Source organism: Panthera leo, chromosome A1 (assembly GCF_018350215.1).
Source record: "Panthera leo isolate Ple1 chromosome A1, P.leo_Ple1_pat1.1, whole genome shotgun sequence".
NCBI classification, from domain to species: Eukaryota; Metazoa; Chordata; class Mammalia; order Carnivora; family Felidae; genus Panthera; species Panthera leo.
This window is the reverse complement of record NC_056679.1, coordinates 163403348-163427341: the sequence shown is the minus strand read 5'-3', so window position 1 is coordinate 163427341 and position 23994 is coordinate 163403348. Positions and strand designations below refer to the sequence as shown.

The 23994-nt window shown below is 36.5% G+C and overlaps 1 protein-coding gene across 13 annotated transcripts in view; it reads right to left on the bottom strand.

Annotated features, from left to right (window-relative positions):
- PAM (peptidylglycine alpha-amidating monooxygenase) overlaps positions 1-23994 on the bottom strand; it is a 274620-nt gene that overhangs the window by 38914 nt on the left and 211712 nt on the right. For 7 of the 13 annotated variants that reach the window (XM_042944532.1, XM_042944533.1, XM_042944534.1 and 4 more), the window contains 3 exons: positions 17269-17453; positions 16133-16201; positions 4254-4577 (listed from right to left, as the gene is read on the bottom strand). In XM_042944532.1, the coding sequence (XP_042800466.1) occupies positions 4254-4577; positions 16133-16201; positions 17269-17453 (578 nt within the window). The remainder of the gene's footprint in view (positions 1-4253; positions 4578-16132; positions 16202-17268; positions 17454-23994) is intronic. The other 6 variants (XM_042944539.1, XM_042944545.1, XM_042944553.1 and 3 more) reach the window with 1 other exon arrangement.

The following is a 23994-nucleotide window of genomic DNA, read 5'->3' as shown; positions in this document are numbered from 1 at the left end:
GCAGATACTATTTTCTGTTCACAGGTATACAATACATGCTGAACCAGGCTTCCATATGCTAGCAATAGCATTCCAATCAAATCTGCCACTGAGAATATAGTTTTAAATTTATTTTTCAGTGAGTGTGGTTTCCAGAAGGCCACTAGAATAAAGACTAGGATTTTGTTCCTATCCTACGAATATTGTCTCAATATAAATATCAAATTAACGGTAAAAAAACAAATGATGTTAGGTGTAAAAGTGAGTGTATTTACTTCTCAGTTTACCTAGTCGAATATTTCCACACTGTACATCATGTATCACAGGAAAACGTCAAGGCAGGTCAATGTAAGTGATCAGAGATTTGAGAGCCACACACTGCCATTACGACAGAACACTGCCAAGTCATTTTCTGAATTTATCAAATTAGAGTGCCAAATTTTACAGCTTTCCTACACTTTCCAAGAAAATTCTCTCATGGGTGCTGCTTAAGTTATAGTAATTAACATTTACTCCTATTGCTTTGGTGTTTAAAATTTTGAAATCCTAATCCGACATGATGTTAACGGTGGCAATTATAATCATATGTATTGTTAATGTATTACATTTATTTAATACTTTGTGTGTGCCAGAAACTGTTCAAAGCCCTTTCCATGCATTACCTGGAATACATGGAAGTATTATTTGACCCTCACTAAAACCCTATGAGGACTGTACTGTAATCATCCTCATTTTTATAGATGAGAAAACTAAAGCCCAGAGAATTTCTTTTCTAATTTTTCCTACGGACCACATAATAAGTGGTGTAGTTAGGATTCAAAGCCAGGAAGTCAGGCTCCAGAGTCTGAAGTGATCCACAGCATACAACCTGCGTGGAATGGTTTTCAGATTTTATTTTGGCCAAATGCAGAACTGTTCTGGGGTGAGCTGAATCGTGTGTGCGCAGTGCATGCATGTGTGTGTTGTATGCATGCATGTGTGTATGTTGTGTGGAGACTGCAGCTATAGCTTCCTATGTGAGGCACGTCCTTTCCAAAAATAGCTGCAAAACCTCTGTGCTAGTCTAGCTACACCTGTCCGGGAAATTTCCCTGTTTCTAATGTTGTTCTCACAACTGTTGGGACAAGAGTTTTCAGAACAGACTCACCACAGGTCATGAAGACAAGACTTAGAAAGAGGTGCTAGTTGTGGATATTTGCGCTCTTAGAGACACGCTGAAGACACAATACTTAACCATCTTGTTCTCGGGAATGCTAAAGGCTTCATAGAAAAGATGGAAGATGTCATTCTGGTTGTGCTCTTCATGCAGCTGTGTCCAATGATGCTCATCCCATTATGAGGTGGGGATTCAAGTTTAAAGGCAGCTGCCAAGGTATGGAACTAAGCGGAATTCAGACAAATCTAAAAGTCCACAAAATGGTGTTTTTGAAACCATGAGGTAGTTCTGGGCCTACCACATATAGTCACATCCAGATTTTTGAGCCGATCCAATAATTTCACCTGTGATCTCTCAAATCAGCTGGATGGGATACATTACTGTATTGTAGTTCCAAAGTATGGTCCAGTCAATGAAATCCAAAGTGCTGTGGCATAAAATGCTCCTGTATTGGATTGTGCTAGTGCCATGAACTGTGGACATTAGAACAGAGTCCTAAGTGGAAGCCTCCAGCTTGTCAGCAGTTATGGCCCAGAGCTCCAGGGAGGCATATCTGAACTGGGCGAACAAGTTAGCTCAGTGTTTTGAGCAAAACTGTAATGAAGTGTAAAGAACTAGGAAGTGTACATTCTAGTTTTAAATTCAGTTATAAAGTCCAAGTTTTAAATTCAGACTCTGTGACCTCACTGAAATGGGTTAACTTCTCTAGGCTTCAGTTTCTTCATTTAAAAATTAAAACAGGTCTCAAAGGCATCTGAAATGAGTAGGAGCTATAACATTAAGCAACACCATAGCCTCGCATTTTTGTTTGAGTAATAATCTCATATGATAAACTACCTTCTTCTTTGAAGGTAATATAATTCCTTACAGCAAATTAGGCATTTAGGGAGACAGTTAGTTCCTCCAGACTATTATAGGGTCCCCTTCTCAGCTTTGTCTGAAGTAAAGAAAAGGCTATGAGAACAACAATGGGAGATTATCCATCAAATTTATCCCCCTTGCTCATACCCTGGGAAATATACATGAATTAGACTACTAATGTATTTTACCAGGGTGTTACATGCTAATAATGCCTACTTTCTTTTTTTGCAAATGGAAGTTTCCTGAGGATAGGGCATTCTCTGGCTTACACAAGGGAATGAAACATTTTCAATTAAGGTTAGGTTTTATATTGTGCTATGGTAAACAGTGACAGAAGGGTGAAAAGAAAAAGACTTTCAGAAATAGCTTACCTAAATATGAATTTTGCTATTTTACATTTAACGTTTAAAAGGTTTTTGAATCAGAGTAGTGAAATAACACTAAAATAAATCATTGCAGAAAGGAAACACAGGCACATTTTCTTTCTATAATGAGGATCTGTGCTGTATGTTTCTATGACTCATCATTTTATTTAATTCAGTGACGTTTACCCACATATTTTAAATGAAAGGAAATTTCCTGACCGAGATCCTGAAGCAACATTTTACTCCTGGACACTGCCATTTTGACCACCCTATAAGGTATGAGATCTGGCAAGTAAATGTATTTGGGGTATTTTAAATATTTCTTTCTTAGAAAAGCTAACTAGGTTTTAGGAATACAATGCCCTAAGCCAAACTATGATTTTTACATGCATACTTATGATACCTATAGGTAAATTATAAGAACCACATTATTTCAAATCCAGGGTAACAAAGAGAAGTCATGGGATAAAATATATTGCAACTCTAACATTTCGCACTTGAATAGAATTGTACTCTTGCCAAAGAAGCCCTTCTGCCTTTTATATTTTCATGTCGTATGGGTTACCATTTGCTGTCCTTAATATAGAGGTTCAGAAAGACACTCAAGTCTGTCTATGAAATGGATAGGGACGTGATAAACTGCAGATTTTCTAGGCACCACCCTTGGAAATGTCAATTCAGTTGTTCTTAGGTAGTATTCGGGAGTCTAGATTTTTCATAAGCACCTTAGGTGAGGTGATTCTAATGCAGTGGAGTTTAGGAAACCCTCTTGAGAAATAGTTTCATTAGATAAATTTAGGAGTTAGAGCAGGGCTGACTCTGTTTAAGTATGAAGATGTAAAAAACTGAGTCCCAGTACACCCCATAGAAAGTATTAGACCAGACCCAATGGACAGTGCTTGAAACTTCTGTGTGAGCAAAAGGCACCACATGCTTTTTTTCAATTATAAATAAAAATCAGCTGGGTGTTGAATAATTTATGGCTTACTGCAAAGCTGTATTTGAAAACACCAAGCTGGCAGCCTGAGCCATTCCAGCCCACGCATGGACAGCTGCCATGCACCCATATCTGTTACTTTTTTGGAGATTATCTCCACATGCTGTATTATCTGGCTTTCCACATTAGCAAGTAACATGAAACACAATCAATATGAAAGAGGCCACAATACAATTAAAGACAAAGATGAGGCATCTATAGCTTGCTGGTACAGAAACCTGAAGGGAATAAGGTATTGTCCTCTAATTATGGAAGCCATAACCAGAGGAATCCTGGTTAGAAATAAAGATAAATCTGATAGTTTCTGAGTTGCTGGAGGTCCCCTCAGGAAAGAAAAAAAAAAAAAAACTAAACTAAATTTTCAATTAAGATAGTAATTGATAATGGAACTTAAGAAACAAAATCATAAAAATGGTTATATTTTACAAGTCAGTTGGAAAAGAATGCTGGGAAATAGAAGATTCCTTTGAGAGGACCTTAATTACCTTAAAGAAGGTAGCATATAAGCATTTCATACACTGAGACTTTACAGATCAGGTGTTGAATTTTCAGTTTCTTTCCATTGAGCAAAATAGAGAATACTGATTTGGTAAGAATTTGTTATGCTGAATTTCACGTGCCACTCTCCGAACACGATCTAGGTATTTTTGGTCCCGGTAATTCTGGCTCATCAACTGAACAGAAGCTGAATTTATGAAGTATTGGACCAAAACAAAATTAAAACCTCAAACAAAGGTGGTATCTGATAACCCAAATCATAGTAATGTTTTTTTCTCATGAGTTTTTTTTTTTATCGATAAGTATTTTCACCCATTCATTTTTATTCCCTTCAGATTTTGCTAATGTGGATTGTAGCATTTCATAGTTTGTTCTTTAAAAGAAGCCCTAAACGCACCTCCTGTGTGTTCGGGTTCCCAGGTGCCTTCACCAGGTAGGGGCTGCTGTAATGACAAAACTCTGCTTTCTGCTGGCCTCAAAGTAGACTCTAGTCTGTGGAATTTGTGAATTCTGTCTCTGACAAGAATAGCATTGCCCCTCTCCTCGTGCTCTGCACTCTCTCTGGCATCAGATTGACCAAGATCCTTCTTTTGGACTACATTTGCAATCTCAGCTACCAGGTCTGACTCTGATTCTGCCTTTTCTGTAGGATTATATTTATGCACATGAACAACATCTTCCCTTTCTCCTAGCAGCTTGGAAAGTAGTGAATAGAAATCACCTGTGGAAAAAAGAGAAGAGAGAAGGGGTGGAGGGTTGATAAGATTGCAAAATTTACAAAATTTTGTGCCTTAAAAATACCATCGCCTGATTCGTCATAATAAGTGAGAGAGAAGGTTGCTCTCAGATGTTTAAGCATCAGGGGAAAAAGGATGATTTTCCAGAACAGTGAAAAAAATAATAGGCTTCACATTTCATTTTATATACCACCTATGTCGTTCTATTATCTCAGGAGCCAATAACACCAGATAACCTCTATTTGCATATTAGTGGAAACAAAACGATGTGCATGTGATTGCACGGCATGTTTCAGTAAATGGTTTTCACAGTAGAGTCGGGTTGATTTGGAAGTTACAGTTCATCAGATTTCTAAAAGTATGATCAACAGCTACATCAGAAAAGAGCTACCTTCAAGGAAAACCCTTTGAAGTTGTCTTTAAAAGCCTATTAAAGTATAATGCACAAGAAATTAAAGGTATATTTTTTCAGCATATGCTATAAAACACAAGAAACGTAACAGATATGCATCTCTTTGGCAAGCAAAAAACCCATGTTTTGTTATTATTATTTTGTTAGCAGTGCTACTGTGTGTAGCTCCAGTTGTTCATTTTAGACAAGAAATGAACAAGTTCCAGAAAAATAATTTTGTGAAAAAAGAATACCTCAAATCAGTTTCAAACAAAAGAGATTTTAACAAACTAATATCATTGGAATGGTTCATCACGATGTATTTCATGCCTTTCTGTACTAAAAAGTAAACTTGGATGTGATCATCCATTATCACCAAGACAGTATTATTTATAAAACATTATGAGAGATATAAAATATGACTATGGAAAGTTCACAAAGCATTTTAATCCTTATCATTTACATCTATGGCTTTAAATCCATTTACATCAACTATGTGAATCGGAAACATGTCTACGTTCTTGATAGAAACAAATCTGCTCTTCTAAGCCAAACCCCAAGGTTGAACAAACACTCAGTTCTTTTCCCTCACCCTATTCTAAGGGCTGCTAATGAAATTAGTTATGACCGTGGAGTCTTACTGCTTAAGTTTTAATTACATTTACAGCATGATCAGTTAACATTTACAAAATCTTTTTTATGACCAGTAGGAAATGAAAATGATAACCGGTTTTGCTATGATGCGTTCCACCAAAGAATATATTATTAAAAAATTGGTGCAAGGGGACATGAAGTCTTTCCAAAATGATGCTAAGAGATCCTGTCATGTTTACAAATAGTCTTGGCTTAATGACTCAAAGCTTTCAATTCTTTCCCATGAAAGCGGCTTATCCCAGGTGAAATCTTCAATCAAAAAATAATTACCAAGTAATAGGGCCAATCTCAGGAAAATGAACAAAGCAAATTACAACTCAACCAAATCTGTTAGGCCACAGTGGCATTTTGCCTCACAGGGAAGAAATTAATTCATTACTGTTAAATTCACCTGCCCTCACACTAAATACAAATAGTTTAATGTGCTGTTGTGCAATGAAACATTTACATGGAAAATAAAACACAAGATTATTTCAGGAATGAGTAAAAACCAGAATTTTAAAACTTGAATCCGGGGCGCCTGGGTGGCTCAGTCGGTTGAGCGGCCGACTTCGGCTCAGGTCACGATCTCGCGGTCCGTGAGTTCGAGCCCCGCGTCGGGCTCTGTGCTGACTGCTCAGAGCCTGGAGCCTGCTTCAGATTCTGTATCTCCCTCTCTCTGACCCTCCCCCGTTCATGCTCTGTCTCTCTCTGTCTCAAAAATAAATAAACATTAAAAAAAAATTAAAACTTGAATCCATGTCATTAGTCTAATATTGATGGAGGAACACAGACTTGCAACTATGCATGGTTCTTCAGGTTTGTCAGTAAAAATCTAAAAGCTGTGATAAAATATGAAATGCACAGCACTCCAGTTCCTTTGAAATTGTCATTTACAGTTATCATTGGGTGAGGAAAGTAAACCTTTAGCAATGTATTAGGCTTCGCTGCATACAGAGTGCACTGGCCTTATGAAAATGAAATTTAGGGCTGCATCTCATTTATAGAGATGACATGTGAGAGAGAGAGAGAGAGAGACCACTAGATGGCTATCTCTTACACTCTTACACATAAACTAGAGAGTTTTTCTTTCGCTTCTGGGGTATTGGAAATATGGAATCCTGAGATGTTAAATATTTTTCTGTGCCAGGTATATCTAACCTTGAGTGCAGTGGATGGAGTAGAAAACTAATGGAGCAAGTTGTGGGGTCTCTACCCCAATCTCATTTCTCAATATTCCTTTCTTTCTCCTCAGTTTATGTTACACACATATTGGACTTCCCCTTCCTTCAATGTCACTCTACAATGTTGTTTCTTCTTCCTGGGACAATTGCTCCCCAGTAACCAACTAGCTCCTAAGCCTTCAGATCCTACTGAGGTGTTACTTATATCCAAGAAGCCTTCCTTGACTATCAAATTAGGGGTCTTAGCTATGTGCACATATGGCCCACAGGTCTTTCACTGTATTGTTACTGCCCAGTGTCTGGGGTATACTGCACACTCTTCTTTGAATCCAACCCTGACGCTTAGTAGCTATTTTGTGCCTTAACATTATATAGACAATGACCACTACCTTTAAGAATTCTTTGGTGGATTTAAAGAAGTTAATGTACAAGGCCCAGTTCTGTGTATATCATAAAGGAGGTATCACTAAATTATAGCTAATTACCAGCAAAAAAGACATAAATTCCAGTTGTAACATGCACATGCATCTGTTTCCATCTATTGTTTACCTAAACTTAAAAAAAAAAAAAAAATCAGTTCTTATCTCATATACAGGTATTGGGATTTTCCTAACAGAAAAAAAAAAAAAAGGTCTCTTTAACTTTACAGCCCTATATTTTCTCAAGTCACTATGGCTGTTGTAGTGATTTGCGTCCTCGCTTTGCCAAAGTAAATTGTACTTGCGCTTTCTCTCTTTTTTCTTAAGTCTATTTTTGGAGAAAGAACTATCCCTACTCCAGTGTTCTGGATGCCAGCCCTCTCACTACCCTCTGGAGCCTTTCCTATTTGCTTCCTTTTCTTTTCCTAATTCAGTCTCTTTGCCAAAGACTTGACTCAGGATAAAAGCACACTCAGTCTGCATTTATCTTGAGTGGGTCATGGAAGCAAGGGAGACCCTCCTCTGACACAGTCTATCTTTCAGACTTTTCTGCCTTCCCTTTTCCAAGTTCCAACATGGCCTAACAGTGCTTTCTGTGATAATGGAAATACCCTGTTCCTGTGCTGCCCAACATGACGCCACTAGACACGTGGGGCTACTGAGAACTTGTAATGTGGCTAATGTGATTGAGGAGTTTAGTTTTTAATTTTACTTTTAATTAATTTATACCCCAATTTAAATAACCACATGTGGCTAGCGCCTACCATATTGGACCGTGCAAGGCTACTTCATCCTTGCTCACAACATCCTCTCTCCTTCCCAAGCCAAAGGCATCTGATTCCACTTCTTCATTCATCCCTGTATGACTTCCACATGAGTTGCTCAAGAGCTCTTAGTTGCCACAGCCATCTTAACCTATCAGCGGCATGCAGCACTGCTGAAAAGTCCCTTCAGAAACTCTCTGCTTATAACATTGTTCTTTCTAGATCTCCTCTACCTGTCACCTTTGCTTTCTCATATTCCTCTCCCCAACATATGAAAATGTTGTTTTCTGAGGTCTGTCCCTGGCATCCTTTCTCTCCGCTGGCTAAGGCCTCTTCCTGCTGAGAAATATCAGCCATTCACAAGGCTTAAGTTGCTGCCTCCAGACAAATGACCCTCATATCTGGAGCTCTCCTAATACCAAATTGATTTATAAAACCACCCTGTGGAAATTTCCACCTAGACGTCTGTTTCATAGGAATTTTGAACTCAACCTGTCCTAAACTGAGCTCTTAATCTCCTCCCCATACTTTATCTTTTTATAGTATCTGTCTTGATGATGAAGCATGTTTTGGGTCCATCAATCCAGAAAACTGGATTCGTCCCTCTCTCACCAGTGAATCAACTGATTCATCAATGTTGATATGTCAACATCATTTTTTCCCTCCCTACCACCAGGACTCATTTGGGATTCTTATCATCTGATTGGCGTGCTTAAAGACTCTTCCCCTCCTTCCTCAGAATGGATTTTCATCCCTGCCTTCAATGTCAAAATCTGTCTGTAGTGGTATTAAAGCTGTTCTACCTCTGTGGAACTGACTTCTGATTCATGGTAGCCTGCTTCCCTGGACAGTCCTTGCTTATGCCCCACCTTTTTCTCGGCTCTGTCAATCTATATACTTCTCAGGGGTACTCTCTAATTTTATTCTGGCTCCCACTGCTAAGATGACCATATAATTTCTTTCCCAAACTGGGACATATTTGAGAAGAAAAAGGGTAATGGTAAAATTTATACTAGGTATAAAATGGGACAATTCTGGCAAAACTGGGATGTACAGTTACCCTACCTATTGTTGACAGAGATAAGAGGATAAACAAGTACTTTATAAACTGCACATGACAATAGTAATAGCTAAAATTTTTTGTGAGCTTTGCATTACCTAGTTGCTTTGCTGAGTTGCTGTATATGATTTAACACATTTCATCTCTACAAAATACTTACTGTCTTCAGTTGAGATGAGGAAATCAACGGTACAGTACAAACCTGCACATCTGGTAGGAAGGTGAACTGGGATTTGAAGGAGCAACCTGTATTAAGGGCACACCTTCTAACTGATGACTATACTGGATCCAGGTTCCACTTTTTTTTTTTTTTTTCCCTATAGTGGCTAATAAACTCGTGTGAATTTACCTCAGACCTGTCAATCTTACTATATTTGTTTTTCTATTTAAATGAACCGTCTTCTGAGCTTTGTGCCAGGTGTGCTCTTTAACTGAACAAGTTTCTTTTTGTCCTTTGCTGGCCTGCCTTCTCCACATCATAACATAAGATGCTTGTAAACTAGTTAATACCTCCATACCATAGTGATTTGACAAAGCTGGCCTAAAGAATAATGACTGGCTACCTTTGGTTTGAAAAAGTAGGAGGGTTTTCTGTTCTCTTCAATAGTTTTCACTTCCCACTTCTAATATACCTTATGTGTAGTATGATCAAACTCTCTAAGATTTTCTTAAAAAAATGGTACATTTAAATTATCTGAGAAGGGACAAGTGGCAAGGGATAAATGTGATTTTTTATGGAAACATTAAAAATCTCTCATTTCTTACACATTGTCGTATTTCCAGTGATTAGTACTATTCCTATCACAGCAGCTACCCAGTAAATTATTATGGGATGAATAATAATTTGTTAAAAATGTCACCCTTTGCCTCTGCATCAGTAGAAATAAAAATATTTCTTTGATGATTTTAGGCTGCAGTGAGTCCATTTATTTTTTTCTCACTCAAGCTTTGATTCTTATAGAATGCACAAATGTTCTAGTTCTTTTATGTCATTTGGCTGAGTGGGTCTGGATTTGGAAAACATGACTGTGCTAGCAGCTAATGTGCCAGGAAAAAGTACACAGCATAGTAGAAGAAAATCTAAAACACTACCAATTAAACTCCCAATGTGTTAAGTTGTATGCTTGCATTAACTACTTCATGACTCAGTGGGCCTTTTTTCTTTAGTAGGGACCATTCGCATTCCCTGCCATCAACATGAAAATTTTTCTGGCTTACCTTCAGGAATATAGTGAGATCAAACTGAAATAAAAACATACATTGAAAAATTGCCCCATGAGTTTTTTTTTTAATAAAATGCTTTAAAATTATTGGAAAAAAAAAATAAGTATCTCTACTTTTAGACAGTGTAAAAAATCTTTAAGAATATATTTCTTTAAAGCTTATTTATTTATTTTTGAGAAAGAATCCCAAGCAGGCTCCAAAGTGCTGTCGGCACAGAGCCCAACGTGGGACTTGATCTCTTGACGTGAGATCATGACCTGAGTGGAAATCGAGAGTCAGCCACTTAACCAACTGAGCCACCCAGGCACTCCTAGACAGCGAAAAATCTTAATTGTGGAGGCATTTAAAAAAAAAATCAGAAACATCGTGGTAATCTTCAGATTATGAAGTCCTATTTCCCACACATACCACTAGTACTTCATTACCCAAACCAAATAACACTCGTTACTGCTCTGTCATTTCTATGGTACATGGAAAGTAAATAGGATGTTCATCAGCGTTTAACCCCTGACAAAATATGCCAAGTAACTAAGCTAGTGAGATTGCAATGTGCAATGTAACTGATTAATGACAGAGATATGAGGAATGGAGAAATAAAAGCATTTCTTTTCAGATTTTAATATTTTTGGTTTGTAACTCAGTCATAGTTGATTTTCCTTTCTGGTTAGTTGATTTGGTTTATTCAGCACTTACTTAACACTAACATTTATCCCACTAGCCTTAGAGAAATAAAGCATGATCATGATGACAGCTCAAGGATCTCAAAAGAAGTGAACTTTATTATTTTTTCCTTCTACTGAATTGAACAATCAGAAATGAGCTTCTCCCTGCACCTTTTCCTAAGAAAATGAGACAAATATAAAAAAGGAGAAGTTAGCAGATGATGGCTTCTGCAACTACCATGCACACAGATCTGTATCAGAAAGCACAACTGTGTGATAAATGATCATTCTCATCTGCCTATTCTGCTATTAGGAAACCAATTCAAAACAGCATCCACTCAGCTTCCCAGAGCCTTGGGGGGTATTTAGAATTGCGTTTGATAGATGAGTTCAATATGTAAAGACTTGTGAGCTGCTCATAAATCATAACAAACCAATAAATTTTTAGCGAATAGGAATACAAACAAGAATTGTAACTTCTTTCAAACAGCAAAGTGGCACTGAGGGCGCTTAGAATTAGCCAAGAAGATGCTACTAAAACCATTTGGACTTTATTAACGGATGAATGAAGTATTCTATTTTGAATAAAGCAAAGAAATACAAATTGTGTGATTAAGCCCGGACTTTGCTCCACTCCTCTATAAATGGTTTACCAACTGTCACCTTAACAAGCTTTTGCAGTAGACTATTGTCTTTTAAACTTGAAACCTTGTTCCCTTGATTCTGCTTATTTGATAAAACATGCCAATGGTAATTCATTTTTGTTAGCATAAAACCAGGGTGAAATTATTCTGTTTCACAGAAGGTGTCTGAAGACCTTTAACTATCTGGGGTCATGGAGTGTTTTCCCTCTACAAATTGTATTTTTGTCATATTCTCCCTGCCTTGGGAATATAGTCACTCATGCTGACCTTTGAGTAGAAAGATTGATTATATGAGGGCACAAAGACTACAATGAGAAGAGTTTGGAGAAAACCGAGTAAAACATGTTAAAAGGCCCTTTCTGCAGCAAAAGCAATGCTGTCTAGAGCATAATGTATAATAACAAGGACAACTGGCATTGTAGATTTTGACTTTCAATTCTGCCATGATTTTTTTTTAAGACATCAAATCTTCACACTACAACTAACACTGAATTTCAATGTTCAGAATTTCATTGCAGAATGCAGAATTCAATGCAGAATTTCAATACTGCACTTTATACTTTGAATTATAAAGGAGAGAAACACTCAAAATCAGCACGCCTAATAGTAGTTGCATTGATGCTTGCTTGAAGCTGGTAAGCTTCCTTGTTTCAGCCCAAGCTCCTCACCCAAACAATGTTGAAAGAAAGCTCAGGTTGTACCACAGGTAGAGTGAACGTATATGAGAAGTCATACGCATAAGAAATATAGAGAAATTACAAAACACACTTTACTTTCCTAAAAGTGCCAACCATAAGATATAAGTAAAGGATATGTTCATGTGTCTGCTCTGGGAAACCTCAACACCACCCTTTCATTCTGAAGTCTCCTGGGATTCATTTTCTCCACTCAGAATCAATGTCTAATTGAGTCGTACTGTTTAGCTGACTGTACTTATTACAGATATAGGTGATTCCTCACTTACAGTGTTTTCAAAGGACAGTAACATTTCAGTTCATTTTGAATACCTATTAGTGTTTTTCTGCTTGGAGGCAGACACAATCAACTCATTAACAGATTAACTCACCTACAGGCAAACAGGCTATTTTCAAAGCAGTATAGGTAGGAATATACACATACTATGCAGGCATTAAAAATCATGCTTGCTAGTGATTTCTGTAGTTGGAAGAAATATTCAAGATATAATATTTTAAAAAAAGGAGACAAAACTGTGCATATATGATCTAAACATTATTAAAATAATGTATATATAATATATATTTCACACAAAGATGTCCATATACATCCATATTTCTGGGGATAATGGATGATTTTTATTTCATTCTTTATACTTTTCCTTAAATTCCATATTTTTTTAAATGAATATTATTTAACAACTCAGTCAAATAAACATTATGTTTTAACCGCCCCCACCGCCCTCCCACAGACTTAATTAAAGCTTCACTAAAATGTGTCTCATTGTTGTACGATCCAGGACAACCTGATAGGTAAAGCTGTCATACAATGAGGCTCTTCTGATGTTTTCATAATTACATCTTTTGAGATAAGGTCTGAGATACATTTGCCTTACACCAAATTTTGTTCTACAGGAAGCAAATATATACAAGGATACTGCAGAAGGTAAGCGTGTTTGTAAGCATAGGCTGGGCAGTACTACATAGATTCATAGATCTGAGCTGTCTCTTTCAAACTCTAGTAAAATTTCCAATCAAGGTTAATATCCTGACAAAAATTAATAGCTAGCAATTTCAGTGATTCGAATTTCAAAAACACCCCACTTCTATTCCTTCTGGAGAAACAGAGTATCAGATAAATAATGTGACAGAGCTACATTTTTTTTTCAGCCTATAGCATATGAATACTTCTCTCTCTCTCTCTCTCTTTTTTTACTACCTTAATAAAAGTCATCCCTTCTTTCCAATGGAGCATTTATTATATATCTTGACCTTTATCTTCCTGTATGCTTTCCAATGTATTAAGATAGGAAGTCAAAATAATATTGTTTGTATTCTCCAGGAAGAACTATCTCTATTATTTAGCTACTGATGGGTATAGAACTTGCCTTTCTGACATTTGGGGTCTTTTCTTTCTTGCTCCACAAGTGTTCTATTTCCATTGGGGATCTGACATCCTCTGTGTGACCAACATAGATGCTGTCTGTTAACTTGTGGCTAGCACAACTGAAATGATTCATGGCTTTTATTTATTAGGGATTTAAAATATTAAAAGAATCAGTACAACCTGGAGGAGTACCTGAACATAAATTGTTTTGTCCAGAGCACCAAAATAAGGCAGGAGGTTGAGTTGGAGGGTTTACTTTAAAATCAGCAGATGTGGCATAATTCATCTGAATAATTAGAGCCCTGATCAATCTATCAACTCAGGGAATGAATACAAATACACAATTTGTGCAAATCAATATCTTTCAGAAGAATGGGGTACTTACTCTCTCAGTAATGAGTAGATTCGCCACGTGTAGCGCAAGGAGACAGATTGACCTCATTAGCGAATCAAATGGACTATGTGTACAAATATGCATTTGGCATACCTTTATATTCTCTAACTTACAGGCTGGTGGTCCCCAAAGGCCTGTAGAATAATATATAGGCTACAATGGACATTGAATGGTTTTTGGTTAGGTATCTGTCTTCAAATAACCTGGGAGGTGACATTTTGATGGACCCACTAATGTCAACATGTGAATGCCATAGCCCATTTTTGGTAGTATGAAAATTCAGTCAGAAGAATATTTTTTCTTCTCAAGTGAAATAACTTTACAGAACTTTTATTTGTAAGTAGAATAAAGCACTAACTATAAGAAAATAATTTCTTCTGTGTCCGTGGAATTCTTCTCTGGAATCAGTAAGTCTTTGGATATATTTAAACTTCTTAATATTATATGTATGCTATCAGATGTGAAAGGGTAAATGACTGGCAAAACATGAAAGTGTTTTAAAGAATTTGGTTTTTAGGCATAAGTGATAGACCCGTCCTAAATCTTATTTGAAAAGAACAGGTTAAACTTGACATTTAAGGTTCTTCACCTAGTGAAACTTTTGGGTTTCTAACCTTTCAGAAGTTTCAGTGTCTCTCTTGATCAACTCAACAAACTTGAAAAGGAAAACACAGCCCTGCCTAAGTTTCCATAGAAACTTACCTTTTTATTAGACACATCTACTAAATGATGGTCTCATTCCATACTGTATCACGTATGTTACTATTTGGAAGAGTATGCTAAGATGACTCAAGTTATTTCAAAGACATATATTCCAAACAGTGTGTTCATTATCAAAACTGAAATGATTCATTTTAATTCTGATCAAATTTCAGTACAATTATAGCAAACACTATTACTACTACTACCATATTTAGGTTATAATTACTAACTTCCTTACAATTATACACAAAGGATTGATAAATTTAGCTAATTTAAATCATACTCAATAGTTTAGTATGAGCCATTTAGTATAACATCATCTCCCTTTTTTTGACTCAACAGAAAAGTACCAACAACTTTGAGCTAAAGTCCTATTTTATTTTTCCCAAAGGCCATTTTGTTGGAATGAGATGCTATGGAACATACTCTATATAACTGAAAAAACATTTCTATTACGGTTTACCTTATTTCCCTTTCAGAGTGCATGTTTCCTTTTAAAAAGTCTGTATTCTTTAATTTTGCAAATACTCTTAATGCAAGAGTATTATCTTTGTCCTAGACCTCCTAGATACATTCTGAAGAATTCCAATAGTGGTTTACAATATCCAAAGAGTGAGAAATTTCTGTCTGTTGCCAATAGAAAATATCTATTTCCTGTACACTTTATGTTGTCCTAAGAAGTATGTTTGCATTAACATTAATGTTTTAAAATATATCCTATCTAGGCCAAAAAGACTTGATAAGATAACATACTCCAACACATAACACAAAGTATCATCTTTGAAACAACTAGTAAGAAAAAATTGAGGAAAATATTTTTCAGTGCCAAGATACGCAGTGTATGACATGCAAGGACCAAGTATTACAGCTTCAAATAAATGGATCAGAGGAAGAAGGATGCTCTCCTGATTCATCAGATGGCAATTTAATATAAAACTATAAATGCCTAAGTTGGTAATCCCACCTACCTTATTGAAGGCAGAGAAGACTTAAGAGAGGCCAGATGCAAGTTTAAGTCCTAATTTATCTTAAATACAGTCAATGAACATACCATACAAAATACACAAGATTTTAAATGGTAAAGTCCTTTCAAGTTTAAAATGCTGCCCAATGAATGTTTCTAACAATTATATTTGTGCTATATATAAAAGATACAATATTAAGTAAACCAAAACAAAGAAATATCTGATAGGTCCAAATTATCACATCAAGGAATTTTAATTTCAAAGCTAAAGTACAACAATTGACCATTTTCTCATGAATTATATATTATATAAACACAGCAATACACAGGGATCGAGGCTGGTAAGACCTAAAATATCTTAGTAACTTTAAGATTTGGCTGCCCAATTGGAGTATGAACACTTTTATAGGCCAAGTTATAAAACTATGCATACATACCCTGTTCTAACACTTCTTCTTCTCCTTTTGGCTGCTGTTGTAAGGAAGTCTTATCTTTGTTCTCTGTTTCTGTAAAGGATCAAAAAAACTGAGCATAAATTTGTGGGATATATCATATACTTTAAATAGCTTATTGGAAATATGCTGTCAACATAAAAATATTTTCAGGGTCTTATGTTTCATAAAAACAATAGCATTAAGAATTTAATTTGCAAAAATCTCCAGTGTAACCACCAATTAAGAAGAAGATTTCTGACTTAATAATTAAATCAACTACCCTTTCAGTAATACATACATGATACCAAACTAAAAATGCATTAATAAAACTGCTTATAATTTTAAAAATTGAACTTACTGAAATTTTAAGGATATTTTAAGAACATTTTAAGGCACATTCTATAAATATATTAAGATCTTAATAAGTGACCTAATTGCTATGTAAACTTCAGTCATAAAATTTCTAATAGAAAGACATAAGAAGGTGCTCTGACACTTTAAGATTGAACTTGTAAAACTCAATGAAGTCTCAGCATACTTCATCCAATAAAACAGGGTGTGGGTTTTGCAATTTTAAACTAACAAAATGACAATCAGTATGATCATTTTGCAGAGGAAGAGCAAGTTCATCAACAATTCTGAGAATGAGACCAAAAAGGCCAAGATTAGAAATGCCTCATAAATCACAAACTCTTCTTTGCTTGAGGAGGCCCATTAAAATAGATAATTTAGGGTATGGTTGGAGACAATCACCATTTTCATTGGCAAACTGAAGCACTCTTCAGAACATGGTGTATAAATTCATAAATTACATAAGTCATTACTTGCTATGGAAGGAATCAAATGGGGAAACTAGAAAACATGAATTGAATGAAAAAAAGAGGTACATTTCTGGAATTGGCGCCCAAATTAATCTGTTTCATCACCAGTTGAGATTTTTCACTTTAACTGTTTTGATGGGGACATGTCAGGAGGGACGACAGGTTACAAAAGAAGGGAAAGTGGGAATTGGATTGTGTGTACAAGTGATTGTGACAGGAGGAGGGTGATTTTAAATATTAATCATACAGTCAAGTGTGATATGCAAGAAAATATAAAATATGAAATCATATTGTACTGTAAATTAATACCCATTTTACCTTTGTGATGTCCATGCATCATAACCATATCAGACTGCACAGGAATTGGAATATTGGCCTCCGGTGGTATGGTTCTGAACATATCTGGAGCTACATTCTGCGTGCAGGTCATGAAAGAGACTGCATGCCTAGCTTCCATGTAATACATAATGTATAAGTTGCACATTTCATCACTAGATGTGCCACTGCAAGCAAAAAAAAAAAAAAAGACATAACAAATCAGCCGTTCACATAAAACACGTTCTTAATGCAAGAAAAACACAACCAGTAAATCTGCCAGCAATGGGTTCAGAGGTGGAAATATTGTGCACTTATTTTATAGCTTTCATTAAAGCCCATCACAGTTTTTAGTATCTAAAGCACAGTGTCAAAGGCCTATCTCCACTTCTTAATGGAGTATCCATTCGCACTCACTCCATGCAGTACCAAGTACGGCAGATGGAAATGGCATTTAAGCAGCCATTCTTTCCTCTTTTAAGTCCTTTTATTCTTTAGCCCTTCTTCCATTTGCTAAAACTCAGAGATTGGGCAAAGTACTTTTCTGACAGAAAAATCTTAATTATTCATTTAATAACGGTAAAATTCAGGACACTTTAACAGGAATGTCATATATTATTTACAAGCCTTCAAAAATGCCTTCTTCCATTTAACCCTGAGAGTCTAGGATCTTGCTTTGGGTAACTGCCTTCTTCCTCATGGTCACATGAACGGAGAGTCATGTACTGACCCTAAGACATCATAAATGTATCCCTGAAACCTGAACTGGCACCTTGGCTTCTACACCAGGGAAGAAAAGGGAGCCTCAGGAGTGATACAAAATGAAAGCAATCCTAAGCTCTTCTAAAGACTCAGACCTCCATGGGGCAGCACTGAACAACTGAAAGACTCAATATTAAAAATAGATTTTAAAACAGTGCGATGATGGGTATGTGGGTGGCTCAGTCAGTTAAGTGTCCGATTCTTGGTTTTGGATCAGGTCATGATTTCACAGTTTGTGAGGTTGAGCCTCATGTTGGGCTCTTTGTTGACAGTATGGAGCGCGCTTGGGATTCTCTCTCTCTGTTTTTCTCTCCAACCCTTCCCTGCTTACACATGCTCGTGCACGCTCTCTCTCTCTCTCTCAAAATAAATAAATAAACTTAAAATAAATAAATAAAATAAAACAGTGGGATAGACATTTCCAAGATAAAAGTTCCAAATAATATAAGTTATGCCTAGTAGTTTAAAACATGTTTTCTTCTTTCTTTCATGTGGGTTATCATGTATTTCATTCTCTGCATTACTATTAGGAGGGAATTATTTTGGTACACCATCATGAGACTTTCATTTCCAAGGTAGTTTGCGCAGATGAATGTTTCCTTTTTGGTGTTCTGACAATTTTTAGCAAGCCTCTGCTAATAAAAAACAAGCTATGAAGTGGACTATTTGCTCTACAAAAATACGTCAGTGGTGATTTTTCCAGCAATGTCATGTGGCACTCTCTTCCTCTCCATAGCAACAGAATGACATCAGCAAGGGAAGGAAAATTTTTTTTTTTTCAAAACAGGGATGTAGTTTCTGTAAGGTCTGAAAATGTAAAGCCCCTGAGAGACCAGAGGATTGAATCCCTGCCATGGGAAGCACTTTTCATGCTTTAAAAGTCATTTGGCTTCTCATTCTCTGAATCTGATACCTGTCAGTGTAATTGCTTCTCCCGTGAAATATAAGCAAATGGTGAGGTGCAATCCCAAACAAACACCTGTTCACTACACAGATCTTCATGTGTCAAAACACCATTCCTAAGAATTCCATTTTAACATTGCTGGAGTTGGTCAGAAAACTATGCGCTATAAAAGAAATGGCTGGTGTCAAAGTAATAAAACCAGAACCTCTCACCATATTATCTACCCTTCCCCTGTTCAAAAGGAAGTAAAATATATAGATCAAGGGACAGAGATGAGGGAGAAGAAATTCAAGATGTGGCTCTAGTTTAGGAGACCTTGAATCATCATGCAGAGAGGGAAAGCAAAATAATCATGTATGCTTCTCCAATTAGTGAAAGTAAAATCTTAATAAATTTATATAGTAATAAATGAAACTTGCAACCAATCCATGGACAGATCCTCCCATATTTTACCTGTATGGGAACATCATGCCCATGTTCATCTCTAAACACATGCCTGTGAGATAGCATAATCTGCTCACCAATATAGTTTTTTTAAGATACCGATTTTATGATACAAAATTGAGCTGGTCAAATAACTTAAGAATCTTTGCTGTCATACAGAAAATTTCATTAAAGAGCTAAAGAGAAAGAAAAGAGTCATACTTTATTCCTTTCCATCCATAACTGAACTTGTAGTTGAGGTAACTCTGAGTTCCTATCTGACAGGGAAACTATCACTTCTTAAATGGGTTAGGACTCAAGACACCCTTAATATCAGCAAACTAATTTGCCTATTTTATTCCACATCCTTCTTTCTTCCACTCAACAGTAATAAAAAAATATGACGTTAAATCAAACTGCTTTTGGTTAAACATCAACTCTTGATTCTGGCTCAGGTCATGATCTCCAGGTTTGTAAAATCGAGCCCCGTGTCAGCTCTGTGCTACAGCACGGAGCCTGCTTGGGATTCTCTCTCTCCCTCTCTCTGCCCCTCCCCTGCTCACATGCAAATGAGTGTGCATGCTCCCCCCAAAAAATAAATAAATAAACTTAAAAAAAAATCAAACTGCTTTCTGTATTCCTAAGGGAGAATTCTGACACATCTACCCTTATTTTCCATAAAGAACAACACGTGCAATTCAACTCTGTCAACCTAATGACTATTAACATGAGAAAGTATGTTGGGAGGCTGTGTTCACACGTAGGCCCTGGCTCTGTTGAATAGCCCTTTATGCATTTCCTAATGCCAATGTGATTCCCTGAACAATGCCTCCTAGTACCAGCTGTATTCCAAAATTACAGTGGTGCAGGTCTTTCATCAAGCAAAATAAAGTGCTTATGTGATTACTACTTTTTATATCAGCTAGCTCTCAATCTGACAAAGTGTGATGAACCTGAAAATTGTTAAGCCCTCAATAAATATTTGTTGAAGGAAAGAATGAATAATCTATTTTAATAAATGTTTACAACTTGTTATGGCATAACCAGTTACCCCTAATATATCATACTGCTGAGTCAGGTTAATTTTATGAACTTGGTCTAAGGCATTCCAGAAAAATATTTATAGCTATCTATTTATCTATCTACCTATTTATCATCTATGTTCTGTGAAGGTTTTAGTAAAATATATTATTTCATATAAACATATGTAATAGAGGTTTAAGAAAGTACAAAATATTCTCAAATGTCCCATTTTAAAGAAACCCAAATCTTGTTGTACACTGTGACTCTGATACTCCTTCCATTGATCATGCCCTCAGCCCTAATCCCATTAAAAAAAAAAAAGAATGATGGGAAATACTAATTTTGGAAAGAAATATGAACACTTTAAAGAACTTCATTTTCATGGGGCGCCTGGGTGGCTCAGTCGGTTAAGCGTCCGACTTCGGCTCAGGTCATGATCTCATGGTCCGTGAGTTCGAGCCCTGTGTCGGGCTCTGTGCTGACAGCTCAGAGCCTGGAGCCTGTTTCAGATTCTGTGTCTCCCTCTCTCTGACCCTCCCCCGTTCATGCTCTGTCTCTCTCTGTCTCAAAAATAAATAAACGGGGGCGCCTGGGTGGCTCACTCGGGTTAAGCGTCCGACTTCAGCTCAGGTCACGATCTCGAGGTCCGTGGGTTAGAGCCCCGCGTCGGGCTCTGGGCTGATGGCTCAGATCCTGGAGCCTGCTTCCGATTCTGTGTCTCCCTCTCTCTCTGTCCCTCCCCCATTCATGCTCTGTCTCTCTCTGTCTCAAAAATAAATAAAACGTTAAAAAAATTTTTTTTTAAATAAATAAACGTTAAAAAAAACCTTAATTTTCAAAACTTCGGATTGTTTCATAAGGGGTTTCATGGTGCTTTTAAACTTATACATTAAGGAGTTATTGATCATATACCTTTATCTTTGCATATAATACACTTTAAAATGTTGATTAAAGTATTGTATTTGATATCTATGAATATCCATCAGACATTCTCATATGTACATGAAATAACTGGTTCCAAATGAAAAATACGACCAGAAAAATGACCAAATAGGTAAATATTATCTACCAATTCTCAAGAGTCAATTTAAAAATTTAGCATATAAACTTTCTGGGAAATTAACTGACTTAATTAGCTTAATTAACTGACTTAATAAAATTCTTTTTTGGTTTGTTTAAACTTGACTAAATGTTAGAAACGAATTTAGAGAAGTCTCATATTGAATATAAAATATGTACTGCAGTCAGCCACAAAATACTGCTTTTACATAAATTAGGTAGTACTATGTTGCCAGTATATACATCGGTGCAACTTTGTCTAAGACATGTTCATATTTACTATTTAAAAAGAAATTTAATATATCTAGGTTAAAAAATATTACCATTAAGTAAATTAATATGTCTTATTTTAAATCCATCAATTTTTTTAAGCTTATTTATTCATTTTGAGAGACACAGAGAAAGCAAGCCAGGGAGGGGCAGAGAGAGAGAATCCCAAGCAGGCTGTGCACTGTCGGCGCAGAGCCCAATGCGGGGTGTGAACCCACAAAATGCGAGATCATGACCTGGGCCAAAACCAAGAGTCAGATGCTCAGCTGACTAAGCCACCCAGATGCCCCCAAATCCCCTTGTTTTTTCGAAAATGTTTATTTATTTTAAGAGAGAGAAAGAGAAAGCACAGAGGGGCAGAGAGAGGGAGAGAGAGAATCCCAAGCAGGCTCCATGCCATAAGCAAAAAGCCTGACATGGGGCTTGATCCTAGGAACCGTGAGGTCATGACCTGAGCTGAAATTGAGTCGGACGCTTAACTGACTGAGTCACCCAGGCACCACCCCCCCCCCCAAATCCACCATTTTTTAATGGTTGTATTTTCTGTTGAGTCCCTGCTATGAAAATATCAGTCCCTATTTTTAAAAAGTGCTTTTTAAAAGCCTTTTAACTATCATTGTTCCACTCAGGCAAAATTTTCTCCAGTCCTAAGATTTTTAGCTTACTACAAACTTAAGCTCAGATTGGGTGGAAGAATACTCAGCTGAAAATCCTGGTAGGTCACTGATAGAATTTCCCCGTAAAACCTAATTTCCAGGTGGCTGCAGAAGAAGAAAGTTAAACATTTGATGCAGGTGGTTCTTCCAGGACATGGAGGGACATCTCCTAGCCCCATATGACCTGCAGGTAAGTGGGCTTGCATCTTAGTAGGCTTCCTGCTCATGGCTCACACCTGTGCCCAGAGGGAGTGCATGTTCATGTATGTGGGTTGGGAGTTAGGCAGGAAGGGAGAAAAGGGAGAGGAACTTTACAGAGTATCATTTAACAGATTCATAAAATACTGGTTTTCTTTTTTTACTTTTTACATTCTCAACTGTAATTCTATACTACCCTATGGAAGTAGTATCCATTATTTTACAAAATGAATGCATTGATGCTATAACCTTTCTAAAACTAAAATGCATATTAGTGCTATAGGAATACCATGTGTTGTTATGAGAATTATTATTCATATTCAAATTTTATTCAAGCCTGTCTTATCAGTTTATCATTTCACTGGGAAAAATTGCTTTCTTAATATAAATTAAATATTCCGAATATGGGCTCATCCCATAACTTAATTTCCTGTAATTTCCCTCTATTATCATTTATATTTCAAAATGGCATTCCCTTTAGCCCACATGGGATGTACAGTCATTTTAGGGTATTATTTTATTATTTATTTACTTATTTATTTAGACAGAGAGAAAGTGTGTGTGCACGTGCAAGAGAGAGAGATCTCAAGCAGGCTCAACGCCCAGCATGGAGCCTGATGCAGTGCTCAATCCCATGACCGTGAGATCATGACCTGAGCTGAAATCAAGAATTGGACTCTCAACCGACTGAGCAACCCAGGTGCCCCAAGCAAAATGCATATTTTTAAAAAAACTAGAATTATTTGGAATTAGTTCTGAACTCCGAAAAATGAAAGAGCCTTCCTGAGATTACTTTGGCCTCTCATTTTGGCACTATTAACAAGTTACTAATTTTTATGTTGGATACTGCCTCACAGAGGACACTCAAAGGATATAATTTGGTCAAAGTTATAAGTCCTTCCAAATTGCTAAGGGGGCTCTCAGCAAAAATTTCTACCTATTCCACACTTGAACTTGTACACTAATACACAGAATGTGTTGAAAGGGATTTTTTTCTTACTTTGTTTACCTATTTCAAAGGTTAATAAAATCACCAATGGTACTTAAGTAAAGCTGTGGAGGTCTACGCTAACAGAGTGGAAAATAGCTGATCAATACCCTGTGACTCCTATTACTTCACGTGAGAAGTAAATGTCTAATTCTTTCCTTCACATCTAATTTTGTCTACTTTGTCAAGCCTTTTCTTACTTACCATTCATGCGACTCAGTAATTTTGCTATTTTCCTCAAGACTCCCAAACTTAAAAAATTTATTCAAAAGCAAAACTCTTAGAAACTTCTTGTTTAATATAACAATAATTTTTTTCTGTTTGTTCTATCTTTAGCCTTAAAATTGATGTTTATTAATATAAAAATCATCTTAGAGAGAGATAAAAAATCCTACTCCACTGTCTCAAACGCCTTTTTTTCCTTTTACTTGCTTCAGCATCTTTTC